Source organism: Caretta caretta, chromosome 19 (genome assembly GCF_965140235.1).
Source record: "Caretta caretta isolate rCarCar2 chromosome 19, rCarCar1.hap1, whole genome shotgun sequence".
NCBI classification, from domain to species: Eukaryota; Metazoa; Chordata; order Testudines; family Cheloniidae; genus Caretta; species Caretta caretta.
In genome coordinates this window covers 8,389,149-8,415,825 of record NC_134224.1, presented here as the reverse complement: position 1 = coordinate 8,415,825, position 26,677 = coordinate 8,389,149, and the positions used below count along the sequence as shown (strand labels likewise).

Here is a 26,677-nt window from a genome sequence, read left to right as displayed (position 1 = left end):
CTGGGGGATGCTCTGAGTGGGGCGCGCAGGGGCAGTAGGTGAGGCTGGGGGAGAGACCTGGCCCCGGACATCGATGGCGCCGGGCCCTGCGGGCCTTGAATTTTCTGGTGCCTGGGCACCATGGGCCCATATAACTCGCTGCCTCTGCCCCTGCCTCTTTGGAGATGCATCAAGGGCTCCCTCCGATGTCAGACCTCCCGCCAAGGTGTCCAGCCCCAACCTTTGGGGCATGAGGTTGTGAGGCCACAATGTGACTCCTCCTTGCACCAGCATCCTTGCTGCCCCCGCCCAGATGTGCAGTAGGGTGGGCAGACACCCTTGTCCCAGGGAAGTCTGGACCCATAGGTTCTCCATGGGGAGGGGTGGGTTGCAGTGGGATGACTCAACTGAAGTCTGGAAGGTGCTGTAAAAGCCGGGTATTAAAGTCTGTCCTAAGTGCTCATGGAGACCTTATCTGCTTCGATCTCTTCCCATAACAGTAAACACCCATTAGCTGCCTGGCTTCAAAGTCTCAGCAGTGGTGGGAAGGGCTTCTGCATGGCTGGGGGACATTTCCCCCAGTGCATATACATCACTGGAGGCTCCCATTTCCAACTTTTCCCATGCCTCTCTTTCACTGATTCTCCTGTCATTCAGATGAGCTCATCCTCTCCTGATGGCAAAGGGGCCAGAGAGGACTCCTGCCTCCTTGGAGACTTTCCTCCCGGCGATGGGGAGGGTGGGAGCTGTTCAGACAGGAGACTGGGGGCCTCTACATTAATTCCTGTCAGCTGCAGAATGGGTGTGGTGGTGGGAAGCACATTCTACCCAGCGTTCTGGGAACATCCCGCTGCTAAGGCTAAGGGCGAGCTCCTCAGTCGATGTAAATCTGTGTCGCTCCATTGGAGCCCATGGACTGATCTCCATGATAATGCCACCCAACCCAACGTCCCCCTCACTCCCCAGCCTCTGCCGAGCCCCAGGTGTGACTTGCACTATCCTCGGAAAGTCAGCACACAGGCTCTGTTGGACCAAGGGAGTAAGTGAATGCCAGAGACACGGCACGTTCACTGCAAGGGCCCAGCTACCCGCTTTGTAACTTGGGGGCTGTTAGCATGGTGCGTTTCCAAGTGCTCAGCGCCCACAATTGAGGTGATGTCAGGATCACGCCTGGGACATGGGGGGGGGGGGGGGGGGTTGGGCCTAATGGTTAGAGCCGTGGGGTTGGCCAGACCTGGAGATGAGTGGGCCACTGCTAGGTCAAGTAGTAGCTTAGCTCTGCTGCTCCACCAGTCCAGAAGTGCAGCCATTTGGGTAGCCCCTGCCAGGGTCAGCTATGCCCAGGTTGTTGCTAGAAGACTGGCCCGGCAGTGACAGGCCAGAATTTCAAAGGCGCTCAGCACTCAAAATGCACCCAATGTGGTGATCAACTTGGAACACCTGGCCACTTGCGCTGGTGCCTAGATGGGAGCTGGGCTCTCCTGAGTTATCAGACCCTAGTGCCAAATAATTACTGCCCTGGTTGAACCTCAGCTTACCATGTCTACTCTCCATTCACCAACTGCAAATCACCTGGGGCCAGATGTACCCTGGTGTGTCAGGAGGAGAAGCTGCTGACGCGAATGGAGTTGTACCTGACACCACTGACCGACTTGGCCCCTGGTGAATGTTCTCCTTTGCTGTTGTCTTGTTTAAAGAAAGGATGAACCTTAGAGAGGTGCTGGGGTGACAGCCCTGAAGAGTGGTGGCATCTGTTTGCCCAGGCTTCCCCCACACGAATGTCCTGTCCCTCAGCAGGCAGGACCCCCTGGCAAGCTGGGGGGTGGGGTGGCCAGTCTCCATAACCCACTCCCAAGAAGAGGCTCAGGGCTGGTCTAGACTACCAAGCTTTAGCAGCAAAGCTTGCCTTCTGTCAGCACAGCCTTGTACGCCCCACACACGATTTTGGAAGCCTGGCAGCAAACTCCTGAACTTTTGTCAGTTAAGTTAAAGCAGTTCCCTGCATGATGTAAGCCCTCCACCAGCCCCGTGCCTGTGTGGATGCGGATGTCCATCCATTCCTTCAGAAACTAGTCCACAATGCATCTGTCCTCACAGCAGTGACCACTGGGGTGGAAATGTTGAACTCTGCTGCCGTCTGCACTGGCTATGCTAGTGCTGTCTGTGACGGGGACACTTCTTTGCTACAAACTTCGGAACCCACCGAAGGCATTCCACGCTGGTCATCAAACGGCTAATCACTTATTTCACTGGTGAGTAAGCCTGAATTTACCTTTACCTTTGCGTGTTCCTTCTTCCCTTCCCTGGCTTGCAAGTCAGCAACAATAGAAGTGAGAGGTATTGAATTAGTTAGCGAGCTAATTAACTTCGGTAGCACCTATTGCCTTGCCAGCCAACCTCTACAATGCAAAACATTGCCAGCACTCAGACGCCCCTCTTGCCCAAACAGGGAGTAAAAATGGCCACTGATGCTCGCAAGAGGATCCGGTAGAACCACGCTGCCTTCATGTGGGCTCTTGAAAGTACTGCTGCCTCTAGGCGGTGCTCTCTCCCACTACCCCGGCTTTGACTCGTGTCCACTTGTGCAGCTCACTCCCCTTCCGGTGATGTTGTTTCAATGTAAGGGACATGAGATACTCGGCTTCCCTCCCCCACAGCTGTAGTGTTATCTCCACCTTACTGCTGTTGAGCTGAACACAGCCAGCACCCAACGCATTTCCGATTTGGAGCAAGATCTTAAAAGTTCTTTTGAACCCTCTGCCAAGCAAAGGGATTGGTCTTTTCTCAGTGCAGTCCACTGTGTGTTCATTTAGATGGAATCTATGGGCCCAAAGAGCTGCCACAGATAACATCACCATGAAACGGTCTAACATTAAACAGTTTTAAACAAGGTTCAGGGGTTGGAATACAGAGACCTCAGCCTGCTTAGGACCTCAGCAAACACACCATTAAAAATCCTTTGAACCTTTTATTAAAGATACAGCCAAGAAGGGAAAACAGTTAAAGCTTTTGAAATATATCATGTGAAGTAAGGCTTTCATTTTAGTTACAATATTTGTTCCCTTTCCGTTTTGCTGGAGAGATTTTTAGAAGGGAAAAAACCCTTGTCTGACTGTCTCTTAGATGGTATTAAAGATGGTAATTTTGGCCTTTTGGGGGAAAAGAGAAGTTAGTTGAGATGGGCTGGTGGTGGTTTTTGCTCTCATTGTTAAGGTCCAATCCTGGTTCCTAAGAAGATAAAACAAGACAAACACAAAAGGGGAAAGAAAAGAACACAAAGATAGGAAATGCTACTTCTGTTTCTGGTGTTGACTCTCACTTGCTACCTCACTGGTGGAAAAACACAGGCCCGGCAACGTGTAATCAGCCCTTCCAAGAGCTGACAAACGTGTGCCAGTGTTGGGCTGTTTAGGGCATTGCTTTTCTCTAGTCATGGGCTTACAGCAGTGTTGTAAAATATACAGTCTTGGCCAGCTGAGCCAGATTTGTCTTGGGTGAGGTGTGGCTTCTCAGTGACTGATTGCATTCTGGTGACTGCATCTTGCACTTCCCAGGAGTGGCAGGTTCTCTTTGCTGAGGTGAGGAAGTCAGGTAAAAATCTCTGCCTATTTCCATCTCCCAGATCAAACAGCAGTGGGTGCCCATGCAGGCAATCCTCAGCTGCCATGGACAGCTCATTGGTTTGCACTGGAGTGGTCCTTTCCCCTTACGGTAACGTGTCTCACCAACACTGTCATCCAGGAGAGAGGTTAAAGTGGCACCTAAGCGGATCTGTGCATGCAGGAGTCCCACTAGGGCTGGGGTTGGTCCATGCAATGCCCTGCAAAGAGCCTGAAACTTCTGCTAGCATGGAATGCAGCCATTTGGCCTTTGTGTGGGATGAGAGGTGATCAGAGAACCATAGCAAAGTAAAGGGACTTCAAGAAGTCATCTAGTCCAGCAGGATTAAGTATCTCTAGACCATCTCTGACAGGTGTTTGTCCAACCTGTTCTTAAAACCTCAGACGACAGGGAGGTTATGGAATCTCCAGGTAACCTCGTCCAGTGCTTAACTGTCCTTACAGATACAATGGTTTTTCTAACCGCCCTTGTTGCAAATTAAGCCCATTACTTCTCATCCTCTCCTTGGTGGACACAGAGAACAAGTGATCACCATCCTCTCTATGTCAGGTTTCAGAGTAACAGCCGTGTTAGTCCGATGAAGTGAGCTGTAGCTCACGAAAGCTTATGCTCAAATAAATTGGTTCATCCTCTCTATGACAACCTTTGACATATTCGAAGACTGTTATCATGTCCCTCCTCAGGTCTTCTCCTTTGCCTTCCTGAATCCTTTGAAAGACATTCCAGAGTGAATAGGAACCAAAATACCGGAGACAGCGGAAGCCAGAGCACTCAAATTCCACACTGCTGGGGCAATATAAGAACCTAGACAGAGAGCGAATATACTGAATCACAAAAGACCCAGTCCCACAGGCTACAGGCTAAACACTCCACTGCAAGATCTTTGAAGAGAACCACTCCAGGACTTCCCAGTGATAGGGTGGGAAAGTTCAAGCTTCTCCAGCCTGGGAACCAAGGACAAGTCCAGCTGCCATATCACAGAGTGCCAGGATCAGGCTCGGGGCTCTCCGTGAAGCTGTTACAGCACCTCAGAGGATTCGGCCAGTGCTTGTCACTTTGATTGATCTGCTTCTCTTCGAGTACGTGTCTTCCCCAAGAGGTCAAAGTAACAGAAACAGATGCTCCCTAGGGCGATCACTGCTTATGAAATGGGCTGCTATTCCTGGACCTTAGTGTGGAAGGGCCGTATAGTATGTGTGCCCATGGCTGCTCCCTTTATCATGTGACTTGTCCCACAGAAGGTGACTGTACTGTATTAACCGGTAAGTAGGAAGGAAAGAGGCTGCTGTGGAAGCGGAAATGGAGCCAAACATGGTTGGAATCAGAAAGGGATCTTCCCAGCCCAACTCCAGGGCACCCTTCCGTCCAGCATCACACAAATGGGGAGAGGCTCGGAAGGTGCCAAAGGAAGTGAGATCAGAGCTGCTGGCCAGAAACCAGCGTGGCCTTGAAAAATTATGAGCTTCCATGTGAAAAATGTTGTTTTAGTGAAATTTGTCTTTGGGAAATTTTGAAACAAAACCATTTTGAATGGCCTTTTTCATTGAATGTTGGTTTTTGAAAATCAAAATGCATATCTTCTATTCAAACCAAAACCAGACTGATTTGTTTTCATTACATTTCTAATTTTCTCATGAATATTTTTGAAGGAAAAATGTCAAATGGAACTCCCATGTCCCATCCCAGTTTTTCAACCAGCTCCAGCTAAGACACTTCAGGGTCTGCAGGCTTAGAGAGGTGGTTAGGGCACTAGCTGAGGATTTGGGAGAGCTGGGTTCAATTCCCTGCTCTGCCACAGTCTTCCTGTGTGACCTTGGGCAAGTCCCTTAGCTGCTCTGTGCCTCAGTTTCCCTTATGTATAGTGAGGACAGTAGCACTGCCCTCCCTCACTGGGCATAAATACACTGTGAGGCTCTTAGATACTACAGCAAGGGGGGGTCATGAAGTGCCTTAGGTCAGACCCATTGGACCAAAATTGCATTGTGATAAGACCTTGGGAGTGATGAGAATCCCACTCACACTGAGCCTGGTTCCCTTTGCCTAGATGCTCCGGGGTGAAGAGAAAAGGAGATGCCCATAAATATGTGTTGTGCTTAACAGAGAAATCAGTGGGACCCGTCCCTGCCCCGAGGATCTTACAATCTAGGTTAGAGGAGCTAGGGCACAGGAGAGATGACAAGAGGTTGGGGAGGACTTCACACTGTCAGGTCAGGGGGTTGCTCACCACGCACGTTATGCTAGTTAGCGGACTGCATGGGTGGGGCTGGCTCTGAGGAAGCATCTGAAGGAGGAGAGAGAGAGGCTGCACAGCATCTGTGATCCAGGCAGTCGTTCCCAGCAAGGGAGAAAGCACTAAGTGCTGGAGAAGGATAGAGGGGCCCCGAAGGGAAGCACAGTGGAGTGTGAGCAGGGACTAGCAGGAGAGAAGATGTCAGTGGCACAGTCTGTGTGGAGCCTGGAAGTCGAGGACGAGGCCACACAGGATGTGGAGTTGCAGAGAAGCCGCCAGAGGGACACAGTGTTGCCCAACTCTCATGATTTGATCCCAAGTCTCATGATATTTGGTGGCTTTCTTAAAGCCCCAGCTGCAGGAGTCAGATGGGAATTGCAGCTTTCCAAGTTTCTAGCTCTCACAGGTTTGGAGAAAAGCCTGAAAATGTGACCTAGGTCTGACCCAAAGGGCTCAGAACCCAGCAGGCAACAAAAAAGAACCAACGACCTTTACACCAATCCCCTGATGTTGGGGGGGGGAAAGGGGGCTGACTCATGATTTTTGAATGCTGGAGAAACTGGGCACCCATGAAGGGAGGTCAGCTGATTAGAGAGGAGGAGGTCAGCTACTGCAGTTTGGACAGACTGACCGAGAGCAGTGCAAGAGCTGGGGGACCCTGAAAGCAGAGGAGTGCAGCAGCCTGAAGGATGGAGAGAAAGAAGTGCACTTTAGAAAGAATACACAGGAGGAAACACTGGGGGTAAAGATACAGGGGGCAGGGATTGTCTCTTACTCCGTGTATGTACAGCCCCTAGTGCAATGGGGCCTCTATATCTCAGCTGGGGTGATTACTCGGTAAAGATGTTCTGCTGGATTGGGCCCTTTGGTAAATTGCAAAACGAAACAAACAGCCCACATGGCAAAGAGCCACTGGGATGTTTAAATGGCTTTCCATTTGAATAACCAAAGGGCTTTGGAGTCAATCATTAACCTAAGCTTTTAGGGCTAGAGGTAAGATATGTTTTTAAACACGATCTTTACCGTACAGCGTCCCTTTAAGAACATTGTCAAAACATCCAGTGAGAGCTACCAGGAAGTCTAACTGCATTTGACTAAAGGCTTGGCAACACTGGAAATTTACAACAGCATAGCTGGGTCTCTGAGGAGTGTGAAAAATCCACACCCCTGACAAACTAATGCCCGGTGTAGACAGTGCTAGGTCAATGGAAGAATTCTTCTGTCAACATAGTCACCACCTCTTGGGGAGGCAGATTACCCAGTACCAGGTTTACAATGTGCCAATGGTGCCGTCGCACCTAGCCCATGCTTGGAAGGGGGCCATAATAACTACACGGTGGCCCACAAAAGGTTAATCCGGCCCTAGGGTTACCTACGCTGGTGGGCGAACCCCTCCCGTCAGCATGGGTTGCATCTATGCAGACACATGACACCGCTGGAGCATTTCAAGTGTAGACAAGCCCTAAGATTTTCAATTTCTGGTGTATGTGAGACAGCTTGGTCACTCGACACTCCCTGCCTGAGATATTCGTCAGTCCAGCCTGACGTTATCCTACCCCAGGTAACGAGAGCCAATAGGAAAATGGGAGATAAGGGGCAGGGCAGGGATTCCATGAAATTTTGAAACAAGCAAACAAAAAAAAAAACCTTTAAAAAATGTTTTCCACTGAAGTTTTCCAGTGCTTTGACAGAAAACGGAAAACTTTTTGGTCGTCAAAACACAAAATTTTGTCCATGTTTCACTGAAAAAAACCTGGAAAATTTAGGGGAGAAAAAACCCCAAATCAACTGCAAAAAATTTCTTGACACAAAAAGGCCATTTTGCATCAAAAAATGTGTTCCTAATGAAAAATGTCAGCTATCTCTAAATGAGCAATAAAAATAAAAAGACATTAGCAGCTGGAATGATTCTAGCAGAGACCACCATCAGCCTTTATTAGTATTATTTATTAGTCTTGCTTGTGAAAATCACAATTTTCTGTTGTCCAAACAGGAAGAGTTCATTAAACCGGTGCTGTCCCCACCGTGCCCCAGTGCATAGGGGGTGCTACCATCCATCATTCACAGGTGCTCTCAGTTGCTCTTGATCCCCTACAGATAGAGGCAGGTGTGGTCATAGTGGCAGGCTCTGACTGCCCCAGCCAGCTCATCTCAGCTTCCTTTCAGCTTAGCTACCTCTAGTGCTGGATGCTTGACCTGGCATTTGTTTCCAGGTAATTAGCAGTTAAGGTAGCTTTGAGAAGCAAAGCGTCCAAGCTGGAATGTCAGACTCAGACCCATCAGCTCATCCCTAATCCCACAGGGAAGTGCCTCCTTTGTATGTGTTTGTAGGTTGGAGAGTTCTTATTCTTCCTCGCTTTTCCCTGCACCCAAATCCCGGCTCAGAGATCACCTGCGCTTTTTCTTTATTCCATGACCTGGGAGCATGAAAATGGCTCTGGTCCCCATGGCGACGCTCATACCAGAAATCCCCTCTGTCTGTCAGCAAGGGCCTCCAGCTGGCAGGGGATTGGGATCACTCCAGGCTTGGCTGTGAAGATGACTTCTGCACCGACTGGGCCAAAGCCCCCGGTTGTCACTTAGTATCACTCAAGCAGGGGGCCCACTGGAACCAACGCGAGTTTGCCTGAGTAGTAACTGAAGGCCTGATGCTGCCCCCCACTTACTTTCACTGCATTGCACCTTCCTGACAGGGCTAATCCCATGGCTTTCAGGAGGGCTGCTCATGGGGAAAGGGGTAGTCAAGCCCTGACTCAGTAAGGGCTGAATCACTGGTTGCAAAGTCAGAAGATAGCTGGGACTCTCTAAGTTTCACTATTATTGTGATTATGGTAGTGCCTAAACGCACCAGCTGAGACCAGTGCCCCATTGTGGTAGGTGCTATAAACAGAGGGAGAGTCAATCCCTGCCCCAAAGAGCTTACAATCTAGACAGACAGAACACAGGGGAAAGAGACACAGATAGATCAAGGACAGAGCTGGGAAAAGCACCTAGCTCTCCCGACTTCCAGGCCAGTGCCCTACATGCTGTACGATACTGCAGGACAACCTGGATTTTACACACTGTTTAAGATTGTGGCTCACGCAATGCCCTGATCTGGAGCCCACACAGCCCCACTGAAGTCTGGGTATGCTGGTGTGAGAGTAGAGTTCGGCTGTAAGGGTCTCATGTTGGATGCCCAAAGTTAGTGAACACCTTTGAAAATCTGGGTGCAAGCCAATACAGAAAAGGGCACTGGAGGTGGAGGGAGTTTTAATAAAGTACATTTCAAGTTCCTAAGTGAGTCTCAATTCCATCCCAGATTAATGCCTGTATCCTCCTATATTCCATGTGCTAAGTATCCCACGGGTTTTTGAAAAAAGAAAAGGAGTACTTGTGGCACCTTAGAGACTAACCAATTTATTTGAGCATAAGCTTTCGTGAGCTTATGCTCAAATAAATTGGTTAGTCTCTAAGGTGCCACAAGTACTCCTTTTCTTTTTGCGAATACAGACTAACACGGCTGTTACTCTGAAACCATGGGTTTTTGCTTGCTAGGCAGCACCACCTGGTGGTACTGACCTGCCATGTTAGCTTGTTTCTTTTCTCAAAAAGAAAAGGAGTACTTGTGGCACCTTAGAGACTAACCAATTTATCTGAGCATGAGCTTTCGTGCTCAAATAAATTGGTTAGTCTCTAAGGTGCCACAAGTACTCCTTTTCTTTTTGCGAATACAGACTAACACGGCTGTTACTCTGAAACCTGTTTCTTTTCTGTGATTTAGTTAGTTTTGGGGGGCTGAATAGGGTGACCAGATATCCCAATTTTATAGGGACAGTCCCGATTTTTGGGTCTTTTTCTTATATAGGCTCCTATTAACCCCCCACCCCCATCCCGATTTTTCACACTTGCTGTCTGGTCACCCTAGGGCTGAAACCTTGACCCTGTTGAAGTCAAAGAGAGTTTTGCCATTAACTTCCAAGAGGCCAGGATTTAACCCCTGATGTTCTACAGGGACACACAGGCGTGGAGGTCGGAGTCTCCTAACTCTTGCTAAAAATTGCATGTTCTCTTTTATATTGACCTTCCTCCAGGGCTCTTAGGAAGACCTGAAGTGAGGTATTTGCTATAGATGCTGTTTCCCACTCCGCTGCAGAGTGGGGGAAAGAGTCAGAAATTGCTACTCGCCTTCCTGTGCAACCCCATTCCAGGTCTGGAAACTTCCTCTACCTTCACCATGGTGAGTCACCCTCTTTGAGCACTGTAATCAGTGGACACTGTCTGACCTCTGCCATGGATGGGGGTATTAACCGGTTATAACCCTGAACCAAGTCAGGTGACTGGGGACTAGGGATAAAGATCACCTAGCTACTAACAACCCTATGTGTCAGCCTTTCTTTCCAGGCACATGTGTGCAGGCAGCCCTAACACACACATGTGCATTCGCTGTCTCTCTGTGCACTGCTCACACCTCCTGTGTGCCTGTCTCTCCCCGGCTGTCCTGTTCACCACCACAGGGGAGCCTTGCAGAACCAGCACCCACTCTCCATCCTCATTAACAGGCACAGTAGATCCCTCACTGAGATCTGAGGCATCCTAAAGAGTTGTTGGTGCCCAGGACTTGAGCATCTCCTGAGAGTGGCCGGGAATGTGCTCGGGGAAGGGGGATGAGGGGATGCCCCCAGGGCAATGACAGGAACAAAACAATGGCCACCCATACCCTGCTCCCATTTGTTGGTTCTCCTGCAAGTGAAGGTTCCATGGCACAATGCGGGCAGGCAGTGAGCGACCCAGCCTCTGGGCAGAGCTTGGTGGAGAAAGCTCATTCCCTTTTGCAGGGGATTTCGAGATTTCAACATTTCTCTCGTCAGTTTAGAGCATCTGCACTAGCGGAGATGCTGGGGTGAAAGTTTTGTTTATGTTCTGCATTGCCTTTTTTGTTAGTTGATGAAACTCTCCACAATCATCTATCAGTCTGTCTGGACTTGTTGAAATGCTGGTAAGGGAAAAATCAAGTCAGGGCTCACCTGCAACACCACACCCACCGGCAAGGGGATGCACTGGGTCAGCCTGGAGCAATAACAGTTCTCAATACACAAAGGAGAAATCTATGGTCTCTGTGAGAAAGCGCCCAGGGGTGTGACTGGGTGTAGACCTGGAGTCTAGTCCCAGCTCTGCCACTGATAACAATGTGACGTTGGCAGGTCACTTTCCACATCTCCATGACTCAGTTTCCCCATCTGTAAAATGGGCATAATAATATCTTCTAAAAATATGCTCAGCCCCAAGATATAGTCTCAACACAGGAATGACTGGATGAAATTCTTTAGCCTGCTACTAGACACACAGGCTGGGTAATCATAATGATCTCTTCTGCCCCTAAAATCTATGTATGGATCGAAGAATACTTCCCCACACCAGAAGGCTATTTGGAAGCAGAAGTATTTGTAAAGCACTTTGGAAGGGAAGGCTAGAGCGTATTTATCATTGAAGGTTGAGAGTTGTTTTCTTTTATTACAGCAATCGTTAAACTGGGAGCTTCGTACCCTTACATACAGGTGTCGTATGTTCAAAGTACAGCTCAGCCTTTGGATTGCAGCTGATGTGTGAGGCTACCTCTCTCTCAGGGAGTGGTTCATGTGTTCTCCTGTGGGTGGCTGACGGGCAACACTACTTATTACAGGAAACTGGATAATGAAAGTGGTCATAACAAAAAAAACTCATTACAAGCAGGAAGTTGAGACTTCAGCATGTCTACCCAGAGAATCGGAGTCCTGTTAGCTCTGTCTTCCTTACAGCAGATTCTAGGTATGGTATGGACATCTTTGTGCTGCTTTGCTCATGTTAAAGGCATAGTCCAAGCATAGCGTATCCTTTTTGCTTTGTCTTTGCCAAAGCACTCAAAGTCGCTGTGGATGGGGCCTCGGCCATGTAAACAGGAGTGAAAGGCTCTGGGGTGGATAAATGTCAAATGAAAGGTTTTCCTCTCAGGTGTGCCTACATTTGAAATGGGAGGTGCGATTCCCTGTTCATGGAGATATACTCACGCTAGTGCCTAAAACTAGCAGTGTGTCTGTGGGGGCCCAGGCCCAGGGGGTTGGGCAGGATTGTTCTCTGGGTGGCTAGTCCCAGCAGTTGCCAGTGCTGCTGTGGACATGCTGCTATTTTTAGGCGCTTGCTCACGCAGAGCTAGTGCAGGTCCATTTACAGGAGCTGGGCATCACACCCCCAACTCAGACGTGGACCTACCCTAAAAAGCATCTTGCTGAAGGAGCAGGGATGGCTAGAAATTGGTTCTGTCCTGAAAACCCCAGGTGCCTGGCGTGTAGGGCTGGCAGGGCCGTGGCCTGCTTCGGACTCAGAAATCTGGAATTTTGGGAGTGATCTGTTTTTAAAAATTGGAGTTGAAACAGTTGTCTGAGGAATTGCTGTAGGAACTGAAGGTAGCACCTTCAAACCAGAGCATGTAAACTAAGAACTGATCCAGTCCTTTCCCCGGAGCCGGATCTGAACCCCAAGCTGCTTTCAGGGGTAGAGAAAAGTGTGGGCAGCCTACGACCTCGTTGAGGCTGGACTCAGGTGCACCGAGCTTGTTCTTGTGCTTGAAGGACAAAGCCTGAGGGGCAGGAAAATGGGCAAAACCAAAACATGCTCCAACCCCGCCCCCCCCCGCCCCCTGGGGCCGGGGTGAATCACGCCCATTGGGAGTGCTGCAGAAAGGCATCAGAGAGCAGTAGGTCCTCACACATGCTGCTCTCCCATGAGCGCCCAAACCTGTCCCAGCCCCAGAATCAAGGCTGGAGCATTTGAATAGCTTTTCCTTCCTATTTCCTTCCTTTCCAGGCTCTGTAGCTCTGGGGCAGCCCACCGTGCCACTGTCCCGCCCTCGCAACGTGACACTGCTGTCGAAGGATTTCGGCATGGTTTTGACATGGCTCCCCGGGGAGGGGTCCCCGCCAGATGTGCTGTATACCGTGAGATACCAAAGGTGGGTGTCCCACAAGGGGCTTGTTCCCCAGGGCAGTTGGGGTGTGGGGAGAACTGGGTGTGGTGGTTCTATTAGTGGGGTCTGTTCATAGCTTTTTATGCTGCATGGACCAGGCCCGCAAACAAACTGATCAGGTACAGGGCTGTCCCTTGTAGGGCTAGGATTGCCAGAGGTCTGGTTTTCAACTGGAACACCAGTCGAAAAGGGAACCTGGCGGCTCCGGTCAGCACTGCTGAACCAGGCCATTAAAAGTCTCATTGGCACGGGGCTGGTAGGCTCCCTACCTGGCTCCACGCAGCTCTCCAGAAGCAGGGACATCTCTCGGCAGCCCCTAGGTGGAGGCGCTGCCAGGGAGGCTCTGTGTGTTGCCCCTGCCGCGAGTGCCGGCTCTGCAGATCCCACTGGCCGGGAACTGCAGCCAATGGGAGCTGCGGGGGTGATGCCTGCAGGCAAGGCAGCGCACAGAGCCACCTGGCCGTGCCTCCACCTAGGAGCCAAGAGACATGCTGCCAGCTTCCTGGAAGCCACCTGAGTTAAGCGCTGCCTGGAGCCCAAACCCTCTCCCACACCCCAACCGTCTGCCCCAGCCCTGAGCCCCCTCCCGCACCCAAACGTCCTCCTGGAGCCTGCACCCCCCACTCCCTCCTGCACCCCAACCCCCTGCCCCAGCTTGGAACCACCCCCTGCACTCCGAACCCCTCGGCCCCAGTCCAGAACCCCCTCCTGCACCCCAAACCCCTCATCCCTGGCCCCAGCCTACAGCCCACACCTCCAGCCAGAGCCCTCACCTCCCCCCAGCCCTGACCCCCCTCCCACACTCTGAACCCCTGATTTCTGGCCCCACCCCAGAACCTGCACCCCCAGCTCAGAGCCCATATCCCCTCCCGCACCCCAACTGCCAGCCTCAGCTCAGAGCACCCTCCCACACTCCAAACCCCTCAGCCCCAGTCCAGAGCCCCTTCCCACACCCCCCAGCAAGAGCCCTCACCCCCTCCCAGACCCCAATCCCTGTGGAAGGGGGTGAAAATGAGCTGAAAATGAGCAAGTGAGTGAGGGCGGGGGAGAGCAAGCAACAGAGGGAGGGTGGAAGGAGTGAGCAGGGTTGGGGCATCAGAGAAGGGGTGGGGTGGGGCCTTGGGGAAGGGGTGGGGCAGGGGGTGGGGCCAGGGTGTTCGGTTTTGTGCGACTAAAAGTTGGCAACCCTATGTAGAGCACTGCGGGGAGCTGGGGTGCAGGGAACTTAGAGCCTGGTTAAAAGCGCTCCCCAGTGCTGCCCAGGCCAGCCAGGCCGTGTTTGCTCTCTGTGCTGTCACGGGGACTGTCTTAGTACACCCCACGCAGGCTGGCTGCTAAAATTCCCTTTCTCCCCTGCCATTCTGAGCACACCCCTGTGGTCTCTGTCTAGCTTCCTGCCTCTCACCACTGCAGTTTCAAGTTCCTTAATCTCATCTGCCCCAGGCTCTGCCTTCCTCTTTCACCTCTCCCTAGAGGGTCTCTCTTTTGCTGATCTCCCTTCAGCTGGCCCCTTGCTTTCAGCCTTGCCTTCCTCTCCAGGTGGTGTCAGTTCCCATGGGCCTGGTTCTTTGGGGCCTGAGCCAAGTCAGTAGACGTCTTTCCGTTGATGACCATGTAACTGGAGACATGGCGTTTCACCAGCAGGAAGCTGGTGCAGCAGAGTGGAGAATCTGGCCCCTTGTTTTCGTCTACCAAGCACAATCTCTCTCTTCCTTCTCTCTCCTTAAAACCCACTGCTTCAAACCTCCCCTTCCTTTGATCCTCCCTCAGCCTTCCCTCCCCTGGGCTGCCTCTCCTCCTGCCTGTGTTTGCCTCTCTTCCCCAGGGCCCGCTTGTGCAGCCCACATTGGGAGGACTTGCAGATCCTGATCCATCCTGCAGGGATGTCAATGGGAGCCTTTTCACTGGCCTCCATGGGCAGGGACTAGGCCCAATGAACTTAAGCTAAGAGTTTCAAAAGTGATTTGCGGGCCCCAGTGTGAGACACTTTCAAGGGGTCTGATCCTCAGGAGTTGCAGAGGACCATCCCTCTGGAACTCAGGACCTTTTAAGGCAGCTCAAGTAGGGCACTCAAAAACCCACCAGGGGTGCCTAAAATTACGAGTCACATTTGAAAATCTTGGCCTGGGGTTGTAAAGCTTTTTAGGGAAGAGGCTGGGTCTCATTCCTTCTACCTTAAGTACTTATATGTCATATCTGAGTGCCTGACTGTGTTTAATGTGCTGCTCATCATGACATCAGTGCAAGGCATGGCAGGGCAGTGTTATTATACCTGATTTACAGATGAGGAAACTGAGGCATGGACACTAAGTCGGTGTCTATGCTTACCGCGGTGTGTGGAGTACAGAGGTAGCACGCCCCGCAGCACAGGAGTAAACAGCAGTGTAGACGGCGAAGCACTGCTTAGCCCTGTAGAGTAGAGACATGCCAGAACCTTAGTGTGTGTACCCTACACAGCCCTACATGCCCAAGCTGGGCCTCCCATGTCTGGACTGCTATTTTTAGCAGTGTAGCGTCCTGTTACCTCTCCTCTGCCAGAGCCTTTCCCCACCGCAGGGAAAGCCTCTGTCAGCGGGGAAAGGCTCTGGCACGGTGGAAACAGTGGGGAAAGGCTGCAGCAGCTTCCCTGCTGCCAGAGAATTTCCCATGCACCCCATTTTTCACTGCAGTATGTAGCTACATGTACCCTACTCCACGCCACCATCAGTATCACGGCATGTGTGATTTTCCCAAGGTCACCCAGGAAGTCTGAGTCAGAAAAGGGGATTTGATCCATGGTTGCCTGAGTTCCAGGTTTGCACCCTAACCACTGGGCAATCCTTCCTTTCATTGTTTAGCTGCAAAGCAGAATGTAAATCTGTGAGGCCATTTAAATAATTAGAATTTGGGCTCTGTCTCTTTGCCAGGGCCAATCCCTGGGAATAGGCAAATATGGGGAGAGCTCTGCCGTAAGCCCTCAGCCATGTTTGGGGCTAGTTCTGCAAAACGCCACCCCTGCTAGCCCAAAGAAGCACTAGATGTTCAACCCTGTGTTGGTTTTGTTTCTTCTTTCAGATGGGATCACTTAAAGCACTGGGAAAAGGTCCAACACTGCAGAAATATTTCCCAAACCACCTGCAATCTGACTTGTGTGCCAGACCTGTACAACAAATTCAGTGCCCGTGTCAAAGCCCAGTCGGCAGGGCGCAGGTCCCCTTGGGTGGAGTCGGGAGTCATGGAATATCATTTTGATGGTATGTTATTGTTAGTCTATGCTATGGCTGAACAGCCTTTCCCGAGAGAATGTTTGTGTGGTGCCCCCACAGGACTAGAAGAGTTTGGAGTTTCCCTCTACTCTCCTCCACGCTTGTAAGATTTCGTAAGGTGCTCAGATACCATGGTGCTGGACACGGCATAAGAACCTGAATAGAACAGACCCACACTACAGCTGTAGGCCCTATGCAGAGAGCTGAGTCTCAACAACCTCCCCTGGAGGAAGGACAGTGCCCGTTGGGGAGTTTCTGGTCGGCAGCTCTTTGTCCTTCATTATCCAACATGTTCACTGAGATCGTGGCTTCTGCAGATCAAGGGGCTACTGCCAAGTCAGATGCTTAAAGCACTGGCAGGCCCACTGATGGGGGGGGGGGGGGTAACGGGGGCAACTGCCTAGGGGCCTGGGTGATTTAAAAGGGCCCGGGGGCCGCCGGCAGCAGCACAGCAGGGCTAAGGCAGGCTTCCTGCCTGCCCTCACTCTGCGCTGCTGCGGCAGCCCTTGGGGAGGGGGTCTCCACGCATTGCCCCCGCCCCAAGTGCAGACTCCACAGCTCCCATTGGCTGGGAACTGCAGCCAATGGGAGCTGCGAGGGTGGTGCCTGTGGGCAGCGGCAGGCGGAGACTCCCTAGGCCCCCCACCTAGGAGCCACTGTCAGAGGGGTGTGCCAGTTGCTTTCGGGAGCCACCCGAGGTAAGCGCCGACCCCCTGAACCCCTCCTGAACCCCAACCCCCTACCCAAGCCTAGACCCTGCACCCCACACCCAAACTCCCTCCCAGAGTCCGAACCCGCATCCCTTCCCGCACCCAATTCCCTCCCAGAGGAAGGGGCGGGGCAGGGGGTGGGGCAAGCGTTTTTGGGTTTGCGTGATTAGACAGTTGGCAACCCAACTGGGCGGGCATTTGGAAGCCAGGCTGTGCGGAAGAGCGCAGCCAGCAGCTTGCTGGGCACCAGCCAGCACAGGCGCAGCACTGCCCAAATGTCAGGCGGACCACGTCCGCACAGGTTCAGCTTGTGCATGCATGGGGGCCCACTGCTTGTTGTGCCCTGGGGCCTGGAATTGCTGTCGGCGGGCCTGAGCACTGGCTTTGAACTCTTTGTAGCCATCTAAGAAAGAGCCTGAGCTTCACAAAAACTTAGTGTCCAGGGTTGCTTTATATGTGGCCTGTTTGGGTGGCTGGCTTTGGGCTGCATACTGGGATCTATGCGAGTGCTGCTCTAACATCTGGGCACTCAATTGCAGTGGAACTGGCTCCCCCGACACTAAAAGTGAGCGTGACGGAAACTACAATCAACGTGAGTGCCACCTTCCCCCTGGCCTCCTGTGTGAACGAAGCCTTTATCGGTCTGAAGTATGACCTGGATTTCTGGGAAGCCGGAACTGAAGACAAGGTCAGAAGACCAGTGTTTCATTGGATTAGGCATAGATACATACTGGAGATGCAAAGCTTGGATCTTGGTCCAAATGTCTCTAAAGTTCTGGGGAGGGGAGAGGGTTGGATCTGGGTTTTTGGGAACAGGGAATCCTGGGAATAGTTGTTTGATTCCAGTTCCTTCTGCTATATATCCCACAATGTACAGAGACAAAAGTCCCAGGATACATAGAGTCCTGCAAAGAAGCAAAGCCTTATGGGATACCTGCCCACGTCCTCCACACAAAGTCCAAAGTGTGAGACACGCTGATAGGTATTGAATCAGAGAACAGCTGACGTTGTGTATACAGAGCAGGCCGTCTCACACGCACCAGTTAGTGTGCAAAACACTCAGCGCAAAATTAACACCCCCTACCCCCACCCCTAGTGCAGCCAAGGCCTAGAAGACTGAAACAGTCAAATGAGAAATACCAGTGCCAGACCAGGCGTCTGTGGAGTCATACGTGGTTCTTGCCTGACTAACACCTACACACTGAAGAGGAAAGACGTGTCACAAAGGTCCCTCCAGAGTCTAAACAGAGGATCCAGGTCTTAACAGAGAACCCCAACTGTCTCTAACCCTCCGTTTTCCTTGTGTCTCAGCAGAAGCAGTACCATGACAACATGAAGCAGGACAAGGTAACAATCAACACTTCTGTGTTCAGCGGCAATTACTGCCTGAGTGCCAGGGCTTCCTTCCAAGCAATCCAACTAAAACACAGCAAGTTCTCCAAGCCAGTGTGCGTGCTGTTAAAGACCAAAGGTACGGCCCTGCTGGGAGGGAGCAAGGGGATCGGTGGGAAGGGGCAGGCCTGGGAGGAAATGTTTCCATCCAAACTGGTTTTTAATGGAGAATTGGGTGGTCCAGGAAAGAGGCTGGTTTTGCAAAAAAAGTGACTCCTTTCTGTGGAAATTTTTGTCAAAAACCAAAATGCCCAAAAAACTGAAAGACTTTGGCCATAAACCAAAATATTTTAGCCAAAATAACTTGGTTTTTCAGCCCAGAATTTTTGGTATTTGAATTTCCCCTGAAAATATAAATTGTCCATGGAGAACCCAGATTAGGCTGTTTGTTTTTTTTCCATTTTCAGCAATGTTTTCTGTAAAAAAATGAATTAGGTTTTGACCAGCTCTAGACAGGATGCTGGTCTGGATGTGGGCAGACCTGAGTTCTGTTCCTGGTTTGGTCATTGACCTGCTGGCCAAATCACTTCCTTGTCTAGGCTGTTGTCAGATGAGGAGAATGACACTGGGATTTGAGATCGACGGATGGGAAGTCCTCTGTAAGAAGCTAGTAGTATTTGTAGAACATGTCCACAGCTACAGAACTATTTCTTGGCTTTCTCTCTTGCAGCCATGGACTGGAAGTTCCTCGTCACCATTGCAGTCCCATTGCTCGTCATGCTTTTCCTTTGCGCTGCCGCTGCCTCCGTCCTATGTCTGGGTAAACAAGCTGCCAAGAGAGAGAAGAGGCCTCAAGCTTTGGTATGGAACGACTGCGTTATTGGGTCAATCCTGGAAGCTGCCATGTTCTTGCAACTCTTCCTGATTTCCTCCGCACCTCTCAGGATTGAGTCCAGAGTTGAGATCAGATAACACAAACTTCAGTGTATTTGAACAGCGGTAGCACCCAAGGCTTAGGAAAGGGATAGATAATAGGACAGAAAATATCATCTTGCCGCTATATAAATCCCTGGTATGGCCATATCTTGAATACTGCGTGCAGATGTGGTCACCCCATCTCAAAAAAGATATATTGGAATTGGTTCAGAAAAGGGCAACAAAAATGACTAGAGGTATGGAAGGGACAGGAGCTGCTTCCAGCTGCAGGGGAGGAGGGGGGAATCATAGAATATCAGGGTTGGAAGGGACCTCAGGAGGTCATCTAGTCCAACCCCCTGCTCAAAGCAGGACCAATCCCCAATTTTTGCCCCAGATCCCTAAATGGCCCCCTCAAGGATTGAACTCTCAACCCTGGGTTTAGCAGGCCAATGCTCAAACCACTGAGCTATCCCTCCCCCCAGGGAAGGGATGACCTGGCCCATGTTGTTGCAGAGTTCATCTCCTCTCCACCCCCCACCCCCAGTGTGGCTGGACGCAGCTTGTCCCTTTCTGCCCACACAGTGTCAAAAGGCAGCTATCACCTCCAGGCTGCTTCTTGGCACCCACATAAGCCAGCCACCTCGGCTATGGCGCAGGCAGGAAGGGGTTAAGCCCTAAGAATGCATTTTGCACCAGGGCCCAGGGAACCTGACTGCAGGGGCTTCAGTGAACCCAGCCAGAGGGGTGGTTCAGGAAGGGAGGATTCCTAGGGGATGGAGCAGCCCCGCGCTCCCTGGGGGCAAGACCCGGGGGTGGGGTGCTGAAGAGGGTGCTAAGCCTCTGCCCTGAGGGCTGCTGTGGAGCCTGCAGGTTCGGGTGTGAACAGGCTGGAAATTGCTTCTCCCCGCCCCAATCCTGCCACTTCAGAGTTTAGCTGAGGGGCGGAGAGGCTTCCCCGGGCCAGCGCTGTGGGTGAGCTGAACACTCTGACCAGGGTTCTCCACACAGTGCTGGGAGCAGGACACGACCCGCTGGGGGGGATATGGAGGACCAGAGGGGCAGGGGGGGCGAAGGGGCAAAGCAGGGAGAGGACAGTTAGAGGGGGAGCATGATGGGTGGGCAGCAGAGGCGACATGTAAGTGGCCATCACCTGGTGCCTGCCAGCACTCACCAGCCACCGCAGCACGCAGCCAGCACCAGCCAGAAACAGGACGGGATGGCGGGGTCCTGCTGGCCGAGAGTTGGCACACAGCGGGGGCTGCGCTGATGAACCAGCAGGGGGAGCGGCCAGCCCCGCACGCTGCATCTTCGCCCCACCACCAGCCTTGTGCACCCACCCCATCGTCCGCCACTGGACACACCCCGCCCCCTTCACCACTGGTGGGTGGGCGGCTGGCAAGCAGGGACCTGGCCAGCAGCAGGACCCACCGTACTGATGTGGGGGAGACAGAAAATACAGTACCATTTGCCTGTTTTTAAGAAAAAGTCTGGACACCTGCAGGAGAGCTTAAATACGGGACTGTCCCTTTAAAATGGAACGTCTGGTCACCCTAACTGAAGTCAATTGGGACTGGGCCCCATTGTGCTGTACAGGCCCACAATAAGAGCCATTCTCCAGGCTCTCTGCCACTTCCCATGCCCACTACAGTTGCTTTAAAAAGTATCCATCAAAATCAAAACTCCCTTTAACCTGCCAATCTCATTTCCCTTCCCTCTAGGATTTCTCCCATTTCAGAGCTCCTAGGAAGATCCTTGAGAAGGAGACCAGCGAAAAGGAGTTCTTTGAGGAAGCCCTCGTCTGCGTGGAGAAGCCAGCTTTGGGAGGGAGAAGGAGTGGTCCTTCAGTGAGGAACAATGTATCACTAAAGGCTTCTCTCCTCTCACTCTGGGAGGAAGAGGAGGAGGATGACAGCAGCAGTTTCAGACCCTACACTGAAATGCCTCGGTTCCCGAAGAGAGCTCCCAACAGCCAAGCAGCCAGCACGAGTCACCAAGGGTCCCACTTGGGCTCTGAACTGGGTGGCTCCCACCTTGAGGGAGGATCTTTGTCTAACCTAGCAGGGTTAGAGTTCTCTCAGCTTGTCTGGAGAAGAGGCTCGGCCGAGGAGGACACCTCTGGGTTCCAAGACAGCGAGAAATCCTTCCTTTCTGAGAGTTCCTCCTTGGGAGACTTCTCTCTCATTGAAGCCAGATATCCAGCTACTAGTGGAAATGGGCAGCATGTCTGCCAAGGAGACACCTTCCTTCAGGTGACTGTGTTGATGGAGGGGCTGAATGGGAAGCCTCTTGTCAGCGAGGACTCCGAGGGCTTCCCTCTTGATGGGCCGCTTGTTTGCTTCCAGACTTTAAAGCTCGCAGAGGATGAGGGCATTGCAAGCGACAGTGACAGCCTCACCGTGTGCTCAGAAGAAGACCCACCACCCCTGGCCTCAGTAGTAAGCGAGATTTTTGAAACAGAGACACGGGGGAAAGGTGACAGCTTGCAGCAAGAGAGCTATCCAAAGTTTAAATTCCAGGGATATCAGCATGTGCATTATATGCCAAGGAACTGACGGGGTTAGCAGTCCTGTGGTTGGTCTGGATCTAGGGAGCTCCATCCAGGAGGAAAACAATGACAAGTGTTTGTCAGAAACAAGATTTATGCTGCTTATGCATTACCACCCATGCAAAATGCTTTCTGCTACTGTTTGTCCTGCCTAGGGCTAGGTCTTCCTTCACTCACAGAAAGAGGTGGGTTTTTGTCACGGGGTATCTAATGCACGTTAGCTATCCCGCTGGAAAAACAAGGCACTGTAGTTTTACCATGAGGTAAGCAAAGTGAGGTAGACCCCACGCAGGGCTACCTCATGGTAACACTACAAGTGTCTTGTCTCCACTTAGAATTTTACAGTGAGATAAGGCTCTTGGGCTAGTTATTGTTAAGGCTGCATGACCTCTGTCATGGAGTTCATGGAAGTCATGAAGTCAGTGACTTTCCGGGACTTCTGCAATGGCCAGTGCGGCTGACCCCAGGGCCATCCAAGCAGCTGGCCCCAGGGGCCTCAGAGCAATGGCTGGCCAGGTGCAGTCAGCCCCCGCTGTCAAGCAGAGGCCAGTCATTGGCCCCCAAGGTTCCCCCAGAGCAATGGTGCCCAGGGGCCCCAGGAGCAGCTAAGGTTTAGTCAGGGGTATTTATAGTAAAAGTCATGGACATGTCATGAGCAATAAACAAATATTCATGACCTGTGACCTGTCCATGACTTTTACTATAAATACCCCTGACTTAAAAATACCCATGACTACATCTTAGCCTTAATTATTGTACTGTAAAAAACACACACCTTTGTGTCAGTGAAGACAAAGCCAAGGGCAGTATAAAACTGCCAGCAAAATACTGGCAACATGGTATGTTCCAATTGTGTGTGGATTTCAACCTAGGCCAGCACACTTCCGTTTCCCCAGCTGTCATTGTGCAGTTGCTTCCTTTGCTGGATGGGACTATCTTGGGTGGACATTTGCCTCCCACATAGACATTTGGACACATCTGCTTTTCGTGGGGTAAAGGGAGCTTCCGGTCCGCCTGCAGCGCTTGCCCTTCGTGTTTGAACAGAGAGAACAAAAATCGAGGTGGGCAATGTGAGATGTTTGTTTTGGTTATTTATTTTGATTTATATAAAAACACACCTGTCGGTGCTGAAATTCACCCTGCTGAGCAGAGTGGCTCAAAGCTGCTGTGTAATGTTTGGGGGGCGTTCTGCATGTGTGTGTATTTGCATTTCCCCACCACAACACAGGGCTACCTCTGCTCACCGGAGAAAGCCCATGCTATTTGCCAGAATGGAATCCCTTCCCATCATCACTCGGTGTGAGTGAAATTCTGAGCAATTCATCGTGCACATTGCTTCGTTTGTGCCAGGGCTGAGCCCGGCACTTCTCGGCCTGGCAGTTCAGAGCCCTGGCACCACTGGACTTGCTGCATTAGTTAGGAATGTAAAAAAATTGCTAGAGGCCTGGCACTTAATTGCTTGAGCCTCAGCACCTCTTTCATTACAAATTAAGCACTGATCATACATCTCTCCTCCAAGAATACTATTTGCTGTTGTAGGCTGCAGTTCCCTTGCTGCTTACCCATCTCTGAGCGAAGAGTCAAAGCTTCAATACCACCCCTAACTACCCAAGAAGGGGGTGCTAGACAGAGGTGGGATCTGTGCCCGTCTCTAGGGGCTGATGGTGTTTTACTTGTGGTGTTTCTGGCTGAAATGAACTTGATATGTATGTTTTATTCCGGTAAAGGAGATCAAGAAAGGCAAACTGGTTAAAGGGGAAATAGTGAGCTGCCTTTGCTCAGCGCTCTCCATGCACACTGAGACATACCTTAGAGAGTTTACACTTGGAGAAAAAGGCAGGGGAGTATTAATGTGGGTCTTTAATGTTCACAGCTTTCAGGGGATGGGGAGATTGAGATCAAGCACCAGAAGCAGGGGAAGAGATCACGTGATGGATAATGGCAACAATGCCTTTCACCATTATGGGTCACTCCCTATGTTTCAGATCAGATAATGACTAGAGACAGCAGCAAGCTGCAGGGTTCAGAACCAGATCTGGACTTCAGTGTATTATCATAGAATCATAGAAGATTAGGGTTGGAAGACATTTTAGGAGGTCATCTAGTCCAACCCCCTGCTCAAAGCAGGACCAACACCATTGGTTCAGGCGAGACTTGAGTAGCAATTGAAAGTTGTTACCATCTGACAGTTGTTCGTCAGTCTGTGTGAAATGAGTTGATGGTCTCAGTCCCGTTCTCGGTGGACATATGTCCACATCACAATTGCTTTTGTCCCCCTTTGTATGGAGAATCGTAGACCCAGATACAGAAGCAGATTTGCTTCCCTCTGCAGATTTGGGAGGAGAACGTAGGCTAAGAATTTGCTGCATGTGGCAGGGATCCGATTTCTTTATTTGAGGGGAGTTTGCGGCCTGATTTGCAGAGATGCTAAGTCTCATGGTAACGGAGTAACGGAAAAAATCAACCTTTAATGTGAAAACACCCAGGGAAATGGCAACAAATGCTATGTATCTAACCTGCCACGGAGGGCAGTGGTTTAGAAAGTTTGGGCTCTGGGGCTGCCACTGTGATGTTAGAGAGGCAAGATGGGTGAGGTAATATCTCTTATTGGACCAACTTCTGTGGGTGAAAGAGATAAGCTTTTGAGCTACATGGAGCTCTTCTTCAGGCTGTTTGTACACACCCAGCCAGCAGCAGTACTCTGGCAAGCTTTAGCAAAACTTCAGTGATTTGGGATTTAGTCTCACATAAAGTCAGCACCGCTGATCTTACTGTCAGTGAAAGCAGATATGTGGTCTAGCAGGTAGAGCAATGCAGCTGGGTGCTCTTCGTTCACAGGAATCCCTGGGTTGAACGCTCTCGCCTGTGTAATGCAGAGGTCACATGAGATGATCCAATCATCGCTCTGACCTTAAAATCTATTAAGTGCAAAATCGGATGACAAGACTTCTCACCTTTTCTCCCATGGTGCAAGCATGAGTTTCATGTTAAAGCTGTGTTATAAATGACAGGTTTCAGAGTAGCAGCCGTGTTAGTCTGTATTCGCAAAAAGAAAAGGAGGACTTGTGGCACCTTAGAGACTAACCAATTTATTTGAGCATGAGCTTTCGTGAGCTACAGCTCACTTCATCGGATGCATAACATTTGTGTTATGAATGACACTCGTTCCAGTTCTGCCTCACTGGAGCTCACAGACCCCCACAGACTTGGAGAGGCTGGACTCCAACCCCATATCTGAGCTTTACAGCTTGGTCCCCCTCTCTCTGAAGAAAAACAAATTCCAAGAGGCAGGTTCCGTCCCTCTACAGATTAAGACAGACAAGCAAGGCCTTCAAATAATAATCTCAAAGCACCTTGGGTGATGGAACGCTCTTGAGGACGAAGTCAAGCACCCACACCATAGTCCTTACATAGGTCATCATGAGTTATAGCAAGCCCCTGTCAACATGGGTTTGTAAGTAACATGAGTTCTGAAGGGAGGAAAATATGAAGGCAGTTTTACAGTCTTCATCCACAGAGCTCCTTGATGGACGGGGCTGTGTGATTAGACACAAGCAGTGTTAATTGATAGGTGGGTTTTGCTTAATTAACTGGTTGGACTTCTACAGCTCGCCCAGGTGAGGTGGGAGGGATACATACACAAGCTTTTCTATGAATTTGTGGCGCACTCGGAGCATTCATCAGGGCTTATATCCTACTGGGATGGGTGCTAGAGAAAAATCTGAGGTAGAGAACTAGAGAATAATAGAGGATCAAGGCCAGGGACTGCATAGACATCAGGTATGGTATTTTCCTAATATATGTTTGGCCTTCAGGACATCACAACCAGGTTATGGTGCACAGGGCTTTACTACTGTATTTGATGAGTGTCTGTAATTAATTTAAAGTGGTTGTAAGTTGGGCCCCAGGCTCATTTGAGATGGTTTGTGCTTGGGAGAAAAGCTTTGCACCTAAACCAAACTCCAAGGAGAAATGAAAGGGGAAACCAAGTATTTCGGATTTTTAAATTGGCTTTAAAGAGTACCAAGTTCCCACCCCAGAATGGGGCCGAGAGGTTGGCCCCCACCAGTTCATAGCGCAGCTCTGTTACACATTCAGGGAATGCTTTGAGGGTGATCTCATTGATCAGCCATTTGCTTGGGCCAAAGCTCTGGTGGTGGTAGCAGCTAGATGTCGGGGGGTGGCTGTTTTGCTCTGCCTCAGGTGAAACCCAGATTTATGTAGTAGGCCAGGATAGGCCTAGGCAATACTTGAGCCCCAGGATTTCACTCTGTTATGAACAGTAAGATACTGAGCAATTGATAATACAAACCCCAGAAATATCCAAGCAGGAATCCATCTGCTAACTAGGAAGTTACTGTACCTTAGAGTCCGGGAGCAGATAGCTTGCAGGGAGTGGGGGCTTTTCCACAGCTACGCACACACAGTCGCTGTGCCTGGGAACTCTTCCAAGCCAAACAGAGTGTGCAGCAGTGCCAACTCTCATGGCTCTATTGAAAGTCTCGTGATACTTGGTTTGTTCTTAAAGCCCCAGCTCCTGGAGGCATGGGATTAGGTGAGACGCTCAGCCTTTTAAAAAGAAGTCTCTGTCCCTTGTGGTTGTAGAGAAAAGCCTGAAACTGTGACCTGAAGGTGCCCAAAAGGCTCAAAGACAAGAAGGCAAAGAACAAGAGCCCTGAATAAAGATTAAATCTCATGATTTTTTTTTGAGGGGGCCAAACCCATGATTTTTGGGGGGAACGTTATGTAACAAGCAGCCACATCTACAGTAGGATGGTTGTTCATGGGTTGGCTGTAGTGGTCACTTGGAACTTCACAGCTCTAATAAGGGATACAGCTCGGCTCCAAAAGCCCAGGCCCCTATTGCTTGAGCTACAGGAAAATCTCCATAGCTAGCCAATGATATAGGGGCTATGATACACAGTTGATCACTTCAGATTCCATTCCATAGAGGGCAGTGCTGCACGTCAGCCAGCCAATTCTAATGCAAGCAACAGGTATAGAGGTCACTAACAAGTGAGGTGGGTGGTTTTGGAGTGAAGGAAGCAGCCACAGGGTGTTTCCAATGTAACTAGCTGCCTTGTTGGTAGAGGTTAGGTAATCATGACACCAGCT

General features: G+C 50.7%; 1 protein-coding gene across 1 annotated transcript; it reads left to right on the top strand.

Moving 5' to 3' along the window:
* Positions 1-11,551: 11,551 nt before the first annotated feature.
* Positions 11,552-22,699, top strand: IFNLR1 (interferon lambda receptor 1). The gene is made up of 7 exons (XM_048825473.2): positions 11,552-11,617; positions 12,653-12,797; positions 15,867-16,045; positions 17,307-17,455; positions 18,082-18,238; positions 18,830-18,960; positions 20,736-22,699. Exons 1-7 carry the CDS (start codon positions 11,560-11,562, stop codon positions 21,567-21,569), a joined length of 1,653 nt encoding a protein of 550 aa, XP_048681430.2. The 5' UTR covers positions 11,552-11,559; the 3' UTR covers positions 21,570-22,699.
* The last annotated feature ends 3,978 nt before the right edge of the window (positions 22,700-26,677 follow it).

Bases quoted from the DNA above. Each gene is read 5' to 3' on its own strand.
- IFNLR1 (XM_048825473.2), top strand. From the start codon at position 11,560: ATGTCTACCCAGAGAATCGGAGTCCTGTTAGCTCTGTCTTCCTTACAG. The intron at 11,618-12,652 runs GTATGGTATGGA...CTTCCTTTCCAG, and splicing joins TTCCTTACAGCAGATTCTAG to GCTCTGTAGCTCTGGGGCAG. The intron at 17,456-18,081 runs GTCAGAAGACCA...GTGTCTCAGCAG, and splicing joins AAGCCGGAACTGAAGACAAG to AAGCAGTACCATGACAACAT.